General features: G+C 36.5%; 1 protein-coding gene across 11 annotated transcripts in view; it reads left to right on the forward strand.

The window, feature by feature from the left end:
• The window catches only part of LOC134158478 (uncharacterized), a 219,732-nt gene that overhangs the window by 167,047 nt on the left and 40,311 nt on the right, over positions 1-12,374 (forward strand). For 5 of the 11 annotated variants that reach the window (XM_062608443.1, XM_062608447.1, XM_062608445.1 and 2 more), the window contains exon 4: positions 10,151-10,231. The exons of the other annotated variants lie outside the window; for them this stretch is intronic. In XM_062608443.1, the coding sequence (XP_062464427.1) occupies positions 10,151-10,231 (81 nt within the window). The remainder of the gene's footprint in view (positions 1-10,150; positions 10,232-12,374) is intronic. 11 annotated transcript variants of the gene reach the window in all.

Consider the following 12,374-nt stretch of genomic DNA (forward strand, 5'->3'; position numbering starts at 1 on the left):
CTCACCATAATGCAGATCTTGTACTTGGTAGTGAATTATTTTCTGAACATGACTGACTGTTCCAATGAGGGGCCTGATTCAGCTGCCTCCTTACAGGGTCTAGCAGTACCTGAGATGCTGCGGAATGGCCCACTCTGGAAGCAGGTCTCCTGCATGTCTTGTGTCATCTTTGTGAACCTGTCAGATACATCTTGGATACCCCAGAAAATGTCAGATGGCATTAGATACCCATGCATGGTCAACTGAACCAAGTCTCAAAGTTCAGGGACTATTTAGTGTGTCTGTAGACACCTATGTGTTAATATGTTACTGTAGGTGTCCTCAGCTCTCGCTGAGCTTGTTGTCAAACCTTTACATAACTAAAATCAGGGAAGAGAAATCCCACTGCGAAGGCAAAAAGAATGGATATTAGTATAATATACTATAATAGAAAATACACTGTTCTTTAACTCAGATGCTACCAGCCATGTGGCTGTGAAAAAAAGATGTGATCTCAGAAACACGAAAATACCATTCCCACCTTACCCAGGAGTATTCTGAAGGCAGTCACTGTTAAATAATGCAACATATTCATTTTCTGCCCGAAGTTGTAAACTTTATTGTGTGGATAGATGCCCAAGGATCCAGGAGGAGCAAAAGTGCAGAGAGGCAGACCAAGAGTTTCTGTGCCATGAGTCTCAAGCTCAGGAAAAGTGTCTCAAGAGGTAAAGTTAAGACACCTTGTACTGATAGTAAAAGTGCCCAATTCAAAGCTTCTTTAGCTATTTGTTTTTAATCTTTCATTTCCCATGTTCGGTGGAAACATTACAGTTAAGATAATTTTCCATCTCCTGGCACACATTCAAGGAATAAACTCTGTTCCAGTGACTGGCATGCTGGCAAGCAGAGCCTCTATTAAACATCTCCTTTCCTTTTGATATTTCCTTTACAAAACAAAAAAAAAAAAAGTCAATGTCTATTTATATTAATTATACAATTTGTCAAAAATCCCCTCTTCCTGTATGTTCTGTCCCGTCTCCTTATTTTATTTCTTTCCTTTCTCACAGCAATAACAAAGATGTTTGTTTTGCTTACAATTAAAAGAAAGGAAATTGCAAAGTAACACCTTCAGTGTAGGATTTATTTCCATGATAGAGGATGAATTCTTAAATTAAAACTAGCACTCAGTAGTGTGTGCTGCTTCATGCATTACTTGAAGAATCTAAATGCTAAATACATGTATTTATATCTTCACCCAGGTTCTGTAAATTCTTGCTGACTACAGTGAGGCTTTTCAGGATTAAACTAGGCACAAATTTCAGTAATTTGTCATTTTGGTCATAGGGTTATCTAATATGGTAATTATAGTATTTACAAAGTATCACAATTTAAATATGTACGTATATATATACATGTATGCATATTGAGATATGAAAAAGTTTGTCTGATAGAAATTCAATCTAATTTACTTCTAATTTTAAGGTCTTTAAACAAGGCCTGAAAAATAGGCACACCGTATTCAGTTTGCTGGTAGAATGCTAGTCAGTTTGGAAAACCAGCTGTGTTTTGTGATAGTTTGAAGAGTGATCACTGTAAGTAAGTATGCAAGTATTTTCTATTATAAGTGTTTCTACATGCTTATTACTATTCCCCTTTGTTGTAATGCCCTCCTTAATCCTAAGCATTTATAGTTTAGCATTTGTAGGGGTTTTTACAACATTGTCTATCTGAAAGAGTAAAAAAAGGAGTTATTGGTTTCAATTTTGTATTTTTTAACAGAACTGTCTGGAAAGAAATATACGGGTAAAAAGGTAAGAGAATGTGATTTTATTTTGGAGAAAATGCCCTACAAGCAGGGCACTTTCTTTTCCTGCAAGCAGGACACTTCTTTTACAACAAATCAAATATCCTACATGTACAGTTAAGGAAGTATAGCACTCTTTACTGCTTTGTGGTTGGATTACCAGAAGGGTTTGTGTCAGCTTCTATTGCCATATGTTCATAACTGTGTGAGGCCCTCAGTCTTTGGGCTGAAATTGACTGAAAATATTCACTGATGCTTTTTGCAACCAAAGAACTGGGAAGTTTCAATGAAATCCCTTCATAGTTTTTTAATTATCCACAGAATTATGAATATACTCTGTTTCAATTGTGTTTAACAGGCAGTGAAAACAAATCAAACCAGCAGAAAATAAGGTTTTTGGATAAAACTACAGCAAAAGCAACTGACAGCTACCAGTTTTGTCTGGGATGAGTATTGTCCTTGTTCAGGGCTGCTCCTTCTGTCTGTTCTCAGTACACAGAAACATTTTAAAACCAAAGAATTAATTGGTTTTAGAAAGACCATTCTTTTTGCTTCAAGGTGTTCTCCAATTCGTATTGAAAAATGGTATTTTAAAAAATGCATTACAGTGCTTGAAATCTTTAGGGCATTACTCAGGTAAGTTTTTAAAACCTATGAAGGAGTTGAGATAAATCCAAAAGAGAAACCTATGAAGTTATTAGGAGAGATTACTGAGTTTAGACTTTTTTTTCTGGCATTATTTACCTTTTTATTTTCCTGGCCTAAGGCTTCTGAAAGGCTGTAGGCAGCTGATTTCTGATAGCTGTAGCTGTTAAGTACCTGATTAAACTACTCTACTCAAAGCAGAACAATAATCTCATACACTGAGGAAGCTAAAAGGTTAGCTATAGATTAACACCTCTAGATTTTTGTCAAGTCATGAACATTTGAGGTTTTGACTCAAAAATAGTAGGAGGCATCTGGCTACTGTACAAAATATTTGTAATGGCATGAACTATTTTTCTCTTTTGTTTGGACAATCTTGTCTTACAGAACACTGAACATGTAGTTCATTTCCCTTTTGTAGCAGTGACTACTGTTTCTCTTCTAACATTTCCAAAACAAGTTTGCTGTCAAACTTCACAGAAAACCAATATGGAAAAGGAAGAACAAATCTGGTAGAAAGCAATTGAGATGCATATGAAATATGCCATTGTGTCCAACATCTGTGGTTTGGTCCTCAAGCTTTGTCACAGGTTTGTCCAATAACAGGTATTTCAGGTTTCATTATTTAAAGGATTCTGGAGAAGTTTTCTTTCTATAGTGTTCTTTCTATTGTCAAGAAAGAAGAATGAATACTTTAAAATACAGCCTCTGCTAACTTGTGTTAGTCTCCACCACCAGAGGCTATATTTATTTTATAAGGCCAAGAACATTATTATGGATATTTGTAAGCACTTCTGCTGCCTGACTGCGAGTCCTGGCATAGTTGGAGATAGAAATCTAATGCTTTTTGGTGTGACATTTGTAAGGGTTTATAGACATCATAGTCTCCACTAAATTTACCCTAAGTCCCACATTCACTAAGTCTTGAGGCTAAGCTATAGCCCATGGGGGACAGAACAGATTTCTTATCACAGATCACATAAACTTCAGTAGTACCAAGAAAAAAAAATTTAAGGTCACCTGTATTAGTTTAGATTAATATTTTATAGATATGTTCTATCCTTGCAAACAGGCCTCAACTTCGCAGAAAAAAAATCTAAAATTCATGATTTTAGGATACCAGAATTTACAAAATAACATAAAGAAGTATTAGGGATTTATAAAATTACATCCTTGGAGATCTTGACTGTACAAAATCCTGAGCAACCTGATCTGTGTTGGTTCTCTGCTGAATTGGGGGTTGCACCAGGTGATTTCCAGAAGTTCCTTCCAACTTCACTTTTTTTTTGTTTGTTTGTTGTTTTTTGTTAAGTTTTTTGGCATGATGAATGTTGGAGAAGCTGCTGTCTGCCTTACGTGTGTCTCACACAGACCTACATCTGTGTCAGTAAGACAAAACCCCCTTGAGTTTCTATAGACAGTAGCACTCCTGTGAGCACTCACAAGCTTTGTGGGCTACAGGAAGGGTTTCTGGTATTGGCAGTAGGACTGGAAAGGTGTTTTCTGCTATGCAAAACAGAGACTTCACAAACTGGCTGGTGACAGGAGTCTGTTTTACACAGAAAGAAGATCTGCCTGGAAGCAGCAGAGGGGTCAACACAGAAGATCTTTTACTCAGGGAACTTTTTTTTTTCATGTATACTTGGGGCGTAACTTTTAAAATTTAGACTTAATTTTCCTGCTCTTATTAATATTGTTTTAGAACTCAATGTGCTTTATATTTCCATTAAGAATAGAACTACTTATTAGCAAACCAAAACTCAGGTAAATTAGATACACGTATTCACAAACTTAAACTGAGATGAATTAAAGTTTTGGTTAAGAATATATTGCAATTTTGATGTGGCTTAAACATTGTCTTCTGTTTTTAATCTGCCATATTTAAAAGTATTTAGAAATACCATTTACACCTTTCAAATCAGTCTGTAATCTGAGGCTGTCCAGAATTTCACTGAGCTTGGGAAAAAGATCATAAATAAGCAGAAAGCAAGCCTGAAGGATAGGGTTAAAAGAAGCACTCATCTTTAATGTTTTCAGCAATTCCTCGTGCCAGAAAAACCTAGCATGGGAGAAATAACAGCTAGGCTGAATTGACATGTGAATTGGAAAAGCTAGATTGCTGTTATGTTGTGGGTGGGCCCTTAATACTTCTGAAGTTATAATGTTTTTATTTAAAGACTAAATTGGATTTCTAGGCATGTATGGTATACATCAATTTAAAATTATTGGAGTTCTTCATATTGTTAAGAGTGCTTCAGTTTGAAAGAGTGAGGCTTTCCTGCAAATGCCAAGTAAATTGCTCTGCAAGTCCAGAATCTTTGATCACCTCTGAATTGAAATGCTTACGAAAGATACTGTAGTGTTCTAATAATTTTACAGCTCTCTTTGATTTGTATGCCTAGAACCCCAATCATTGCTAAATTGAAGAGCTCTCATTATTTTCAAGTTTTATGTGCAGTATAAAATGATTTAAGATTATTCTGCAGCTTTTCATTTTTTATTTTGCAAAAAGTAAAACTCTTTTCCTTTCTTTTTTAAAGACCATCTCTTTCCTCTGCAAGCTGGAAGACATTTGCTAATTCAAACGTTTAACGTTTAAAACCGAAATTGAACTGAATTCTCCCCATATAGGAGTGATGATGGTTGGGGGAAAGGGAAGGCGGGGGGGGGGGAAACCACTGCCTCAGAAGCCGAGAAAATACAAAGTAAGAGGCTGTCAGTGATCCTTGCTGGGAAAAGTGTTAAGAACAAGAAACATATTGTCACTGTTCAGATGCGGTCAAGGTGAAGTGGGGAGACTGAATGAAAGTTACAACAATGTGACAAAAGAGAGACACAGATCCATTTAGTCTTGGAAGGAACAGAGCAGGAGGCACAGAAGGCTAGTTCATGTGTTGCTCCTAAGCTGATTTTTGCTGTTATTTTATCATAGTTTCAGAGGGAAATGATGTATGCCCTTTTGTATCTCCTGACTTTGTCTTTTAAGAATAACACTTAGTTTCTTTCTCACTAGTGACCTCATTCTTTTTTAACACACGGCAGTAGTATATTGTTTATAATTCTCATGGCTTTTTAAGAAAACTCTCATCGCTGTTGCACGTTGGCAGTAGAGCCTTCTCTTGCGCTTCTTTCCAAACACATGCACTGGATAGTCTTTGTTCCCGATAGCTTGCTCTTTAAGAATGAACAGGGGCAAAAAGGAAGCATTGTGGGGGAGGAAGCACACCAGCCTGCTGGGGATCTCTGTGGCTCCACTCTGCATTGCCATGAACTGCACACAAAAATGATGCTGCTTATAATTCCCACCCGGAAAGCCACACCTGCTCCTTCTGGTCCTGCTTGGGGAGCTAGAAAGGGGTCTACATAAGGCCTCTCCAAAAGAAAGGGAGAAAATGAATCTAAAAAGTGTTACTACCTAAATGGTGTAGCATAAATGCTGAACGACGAAAAGAGAAAAGGACTGGGGAACCCACTGCCATTGCACAGATACTTCACCAGTAAGGCAGAAATTGGTGTGGAGGCAGGATGAAGAAACAGCAGACCATAGCAGTGTTTCATAAGTATGTTACTAAGGAGATAGCCTGGAAACATCTGGAAAAGTCTGGAAATTTCCAAAAGAGATGTTGAAACGGAAGACAGGACATGGTCCATCTCTGGCACTTTGGATCATTTGAGAGAAACAAAGTGTACCTTTTGTGTTTAATACCTTCCACTGAAAAAGCAAGTCTGCATTTTTTGTTATTTTAATTGCTAAAAGCTGTCAGACACCTCAGGAAATCCTCTGATAAATACAACTGCTGTGGTTTTGGACACTGGTTTACAGCTCTGCTTCTGGTGCTATTTTAATGGGGTTTGCGAGTCCTTTCTGATGCACCCATTGTACAGATAGCATATGTTTAGGTCTATACAGTGAAGAGTTTATACTGTGTCAGAGGTGAGTGCACACCAGTGCAGTACATTTACAGCTGAAGGGATGGAGGACGGTCTCCATAGCTGTGCTTTCAGAGATGTAGCTTCCAGCAGAGGGATAGGGTGATTCCCTAGCATTGTGAAGCCAGTATCAATATTTTAAACATTTCTTGCCAATATGTAAACTGAGTGTAGAAAGACTGCTGTTATTTAGGACATCATGCTCTCAAATAGTTCCAGTGAATTATTCATTTAAATATATTTCTAAGCAAAATTTGCAAAGCTAAAAATGTAATCTGGAAATCTGTTAAGATCAATCAGGTGAAAAATCCTCCTCTTGGACGTTTTTTTTTTTTCTCACAGTTTTCTTTCTGTATCCCTACTCCTCATACACCAGGGTTTTTTTATCTCCTCCTTCCTAGCTTTCCCTTGAACTCTTGCCCTTTTTCACTTTCACATTGCCATCCTTTCTACTATTTTTCTATTTCTTTTTGAAGCCTTTCCATCTTTCCTGCAGAAACGCCTTAGTGCAAGTCCCTTACAAACACTTGTAACCCTTCTTGCGGTGGCTCATTTCTGGCTGAAAACTAGAGCTGATACAAAATTTCCTGTAGGCACTTCTGCCAAGAAAAGTTGCCAGGGTGTATCTGCACCTGGTTCAGATGTAGGGTAATTGCATTTCAGCTTTCTGATTACTTGAGATTTTTGAGAGGTTTTGGTGGGCAGTCTCTCTGTTTGATTGTCTACTAAGCAACGCTCAAACTACAGGGTACCTAAAGCTGATATTCATGCAGTTTTCAAATATGCATAATCAGTGGTCTCAGTCAGCAATTAGTATTTCACTAATATCCAAACAAACATAATTTTCCAAATTACACAAAACTCAATCAGAAACTATATTTCATTGTATGTAGTGGAGGATATAAAATACCTAAGAGAATAAAGATTTATTTTTTTTTTTAATTTGAGGATTAGTGCTCTTATCAAGTTTCAAGTTACATGGATACAAAAAAAAAACCCAAGGAAGTTAAAAATCATTCAACATTTTTTCTAAGGCTGTCCCTTATTATTCTACAACTGGGTGCTACATAGCACCAACACTAATTAATATTTTGGGCTGATTTTTTTTAAGCTTATCTTTATTGGTCTGAATCCAGCATATTATCCTTAATTTTTAGATACAGCGTTCCAAGAAATAGGTAAAATGTAAACTGGTCCATTATGTGCATTGGTGCATTAGAACCACTGCAGAACCAAAGTAGTGCATTAGGTCATTCAGGTGTTGGTCATAAGAATTAGTGAAAGACAACTGAATGGGACCGTACTGTTTTAGAGTGGTTCCTGCAGTCTGCAGTCCTTCAGCTTCAAAAGCAACAGAGGCACCGTATGCTGTTACTCATCACACTTGTATTTGGTTCTCAACAGGTTGAAATTTGCTGTTTTCAGACATTAGACACTGGTGCAAAACCCATTATGTGTGTTACATTTCAATGAGAGAGGAACGCTTAATCCTGCTTTGCTGTCTATAGTTGTTTCAGGTTCATTTATAAAGAGAGGTCTTCCTATGGGATCTATAAACCACACATTACCTTTTAGCTATGCCATAAAGTAATGTTAACATGTTAAAATAAAGGTCTATGTATTGTTCATAATATGCATGACTTTCCTTGCTATGTTATGTACAGCATAATCCATATACCACCCATACTGAAAGGGGTTATTAAACATGCTGGCTCGGTTTACTAGTAGCTCTAATACACTTCTGTAACAAGGGACTACTTGTAACATCAAAGCCTGAGGAGACATTAGCTCTTTTCCCCTATAGCCTCTGACCTGCAAGCTTTGCTTTTTATCTCTATATAAAAAGAAAATTTTTTTTTCAAAGAAGCCTAGCTTGAGTGTGGATATTTTCTCTGTTGTAGAATAAAAGCTTGTGAAAGTAATCTACGATGTTTCATCTTTGTTCAGGGTATTGTTTCTTTTGGGGCATTATGCCACTTTGAGAGTGAAAACTCTTGCTTTCAAATAATAGTGACTGGGAAGTGCTTTCTAAATCCTGAGGTACTTCTGTTTTCTGTAACCCTGTCACTCTGAAGAGGGGTGACTGAACATTTCTATTTTTGAAACAAATAAAGAGAGATCTGTTGTGTGAAAGAAAGAAACTAAAGTTTCAGAAATAATTCATACTCAATGGGTAAGAAACAAAGACAATGGGTAAGTACAAAGGGTTTGCAAGGGAGCCAACATCTGGCAAATCTAAACTATATTTTATCTTGCAGAGGTTTCAACTTGTTTTCTTGGTTTTGTTTTGGGGTTTTTTTTTCTTTGTGTGTTTGTTTTTTTTATATCATAAAGCAAGTGATCTTTCTCAGGTATATTTGGACTTTCAAATCTATGGTTTGGATCATATGTGCTGTGTATGATCTGCACAATTACTTTTGAGTATCTGCTCTCAGGCAATCATAGGGAACAGAGCACTGACTTAACCAAACATAGTGCAGTAAACGAAGGAATTTCGAGCACAAATGGGCATGTCATATTATGTATTGTTGGTATTCTGCTATTCATAAAGACATTTCAAGCCTAAGTTTTCTGTTGGCTTCCAATTAATTTCTTAAACTTACAGGCATTAATAGCGTTTCAAATACTGTACATTCCCATACTTGTATGATCTGAACTCCAAGGTTTCTAATAACATCTGAAACTTCTTTTTTACATATAAGTGTTTGTTGCAAGGACTCCTTAGAAACCTACAGGTAAGCAGAAGGAGGATGTCAGTTCTTTTTCTTTATTCATTTATAGTAAGTTATTTTAAAGGTGGGCCTGTTTGGTTTTGGTTTTTTTTATGCTATTTCTATGGCTAATGAGGGTATTATTTTTCTACGTTCCACAATTCATGGCTTCTGAGATGGCATTAAGCAGGATTCACGCTATGACACAACTCACAGCAGTGTTAGGTTAGTGGTTTAGGTCAATGAAAATTCACTAATTTCTTGGATGCTCTATAGGGGCCTTCTTATAGGCATGAATAGTTCCTGTAAGGTGAGTGTTTTAAAATTTAGCCTGAGCTTAACTACTTTTACGCATGTCGTCTAAAAACTACTTAGCCAGGGGAAGGATAGCACAATTTGGTTCTGATGTAATAGGATTGTTAAAAAAATTAAAAAGAAAAATGCTTCTCCGTTTTCTCAGTCACATTTAATGAGTAAATATGTCTCAATCTTTGTTCTGCTGGAAACCAGCTGGGTCACTTGTTTTGTTTTTTAATAAAGATACGTCATTTCATTATATTTGCAGAAGTGCAGACTAGCATGTATTTTGAAGCATAAATATTTATTAAAAGCATTACAGAACTGCATTAATGTAAGCTTTATAAAGTGTCCTATTGTATTTTTTTTAAGACATTGCTTTTCTTCTTTGTTTTTTTCAACTAAACAGAGAAAACTTTTTCTTGCAGAGTTAATTTTCTTAATAGGACACACATATGTGTTCTCAAGTAATGCATATGTTACCACTGTGTTTGACATAGTAGCAAGCATGTCCCTAATATACTTTCCAGGAATCTTGTAAGCAAAAGTTATATGGAAAAGGAGAGAATAGGGTTTGTGGGTTGTTTTTTATTCCAGGTTGTAATAATTAAAAATTTACAAAAATCAAAAGTTTTTCAAAATTTAAATGTAAGTAAATTATGTGTTACACTTGTTTAAATGGTTAGAAGAATCTGAAACCTTCTGCCAAAAATGAATATTTTAGCTTGCATTCAACTAATAATCCAACTTATTGTTACTTACATTTTACTCCTGTTTGCTACAGGTGAAATGGGTGAATATCAGACAGCTCATTATAGAGACAAGCACGCTGCATTCCCAAAGTAGGTTGACAGAACAAGTCATGGTATGTATTGTAATTTCAGTGCTATGCTACATCTTCAAGATGTCTGAGGTAAAATGCTTAGTAAGCACTGCATTGAGACTGTCAGGTTGCTTCATGGGGTGGTAATTAAATTGAGGCAGTTTTACCATTCATTTTGTGGAACTAAGCCAGAATTATGTGTATCCTAGAAATATTGTACTGTAGATTGCTGGTTGTAGCAGAAGAATAGGTTTTTTGCATATAAATTCTCTTTCATGGAAAACATCTTATTTCTCACTGTTTTCTCTCACCTCCGTAGGTTGTCGGGGAGGATAACTGTTCTGTCACTGAACTAGTTTAAGTCTGATGGAAACTGGTCATCAAAGACAGTATCTTGTTTAAGACTGCAGACACTTAGGCTAGAGTCCAGTTGTGACTAATGGAGAGAAACAATTGATGGTCGTTGTGGCCAAAGGTGGCATTGAAGTTTCCTGCCTGATTTACAGTATTCTCAGCCTTAATATAATTTAGAATAGCCAGGGGCTCGGTCAGCTGTGGTTGGCTATTGAGGTTGGCCTCAAAAATAAAGCTCAGTGTATGCGAGGAGGCAGTGTGACAAATGAAGAGGAAGCTTCTTCTGATCATTTCTGGAGACTAGCTTCATTATTAAAACGTGCTGAGCTGCCATGCTGGGTCAGACCAAGGATCCTGGCAGCTCAGCAGTCTGTCTCTGGCAGTGCTCTCATATTCTGCGCTGAAAATCAGTGCTTGTCCAGAGTGACACTGGCTCTAAAGTAGTGCTGTGGGTAGAGAGTATGAGCATTTCCAATGCCTCCTCCTCTGGAAATACTATCACTGGTGTTCTTCCAGAGACAGGGTGATGAGAATTACCGGTGGCATTAATGATACAGGCACACAATGGACTTACAGAGCAGCATGATTACATCCCTATATTCTTATCTGTTTATTTCCTGGTCACTCTGACCTTTCTAAAATTTCCAAGTTATCTAAAAACTTGTAGTAAGATAGGCAGAACAACAGTTGCTATTTTGATGTCAAAAGTATATGCAACTTTTCTAATTGCAGGTTTGATTCCATATCTTTTAGGATTGGAAAGGGTGAGGCTGATGTGTAAATCAGGCTGTTCTAGGATAAATTTCCTACAACACACAAATGAATTTGTTTTGTTATTTAACATCCTTTAAAAAATGATTTGTTTTAAGTTCAGTTGATATAATCAGGCAGCAAGAACCAAAACTGGGGGGAAATAGTACACACATGCAGAACAGTTTTTGAGTGTACAGTGTGGAGGAACTGTTAATGGGTTATACAATCACAGAATCGTAGAAATCAACTAGGTTGGAAGATACCTTTAAAATCATCAAGTCCAACCATTACACCAGGACTACCCTCATCTACATGCTTTTTGAAACTTCCAGAGTTATCTGGTTATAGATTAAATCTCCTGCAAAAGTGATAGTTAAAATTATCCTTTTTTGATTAAATGGTGGTGAATATGAATGTATGATGAGAAATGCTGAAAACCACTGTCATAAGATTCAAAGAATGATAAGAAAAAGTTCTAAGGAAGTACCAATTTCTTGAAAAAAAATTGCTAAAATACTTATCCCCTTCCAAATTAAAAAAAAAAAAAAAAGCATGAAGTACTTAAGTCAGTGTCCAATAGATACATTAACCAGAAAATTATACAATAGGAAGGAAGTTGCAACGGGCGACTTTACTCTATAGGCTGTCATCTCATCAGGGTCTACCTGTAGTCAGAAGAGAGAGAGAGATAGATATGGATTCCTATGGGGTAATTCACAATAAGAATCTCAACTGACTTGGCTCTCACCTTGAAGCATAATTTGTCATCAAAGGATATTGTGACAGGAGATAGTGCAGCTGTTTCATTAAGAAGATTTCTTATACCATTCTCTGATTATGAAAAGGCTTTATATTGTCGAAATCTGTGGTTTGCCGTTTTTTAAAATATATGTATGAATATGGCTCAAATATCTTGTACATCACAAATATGACTTTTGGAAGATATAATTTTCCTTATTAATTCATAATTTTGCTCTGATTATTGAATTTTGAAGCACTATCTCCTTGGTTTTTTTCACCTCTGATAAACTGTGCTATATAGATGTTCACATTCTTTGATTTTACTGCTGTTTTTCCT

The sequence above is a fragment of the Pezoporus occidentalis genome, unplaced genomic scaffold (assembly GCF_034315485.1).
Source record: "Pezoporus occidentalis ecotype Australia unplaced genomic scaffold, CSIRO_AGI_Poc_V1 ctg13, whole genome shotgun sequence".
NCBI classification, from domain to species: Eukaryota; Metazoa; Chordata; class Aves; order Psittaciformes; family Psittacidae; genus Pezoporus; species Pezoporus occidentalis.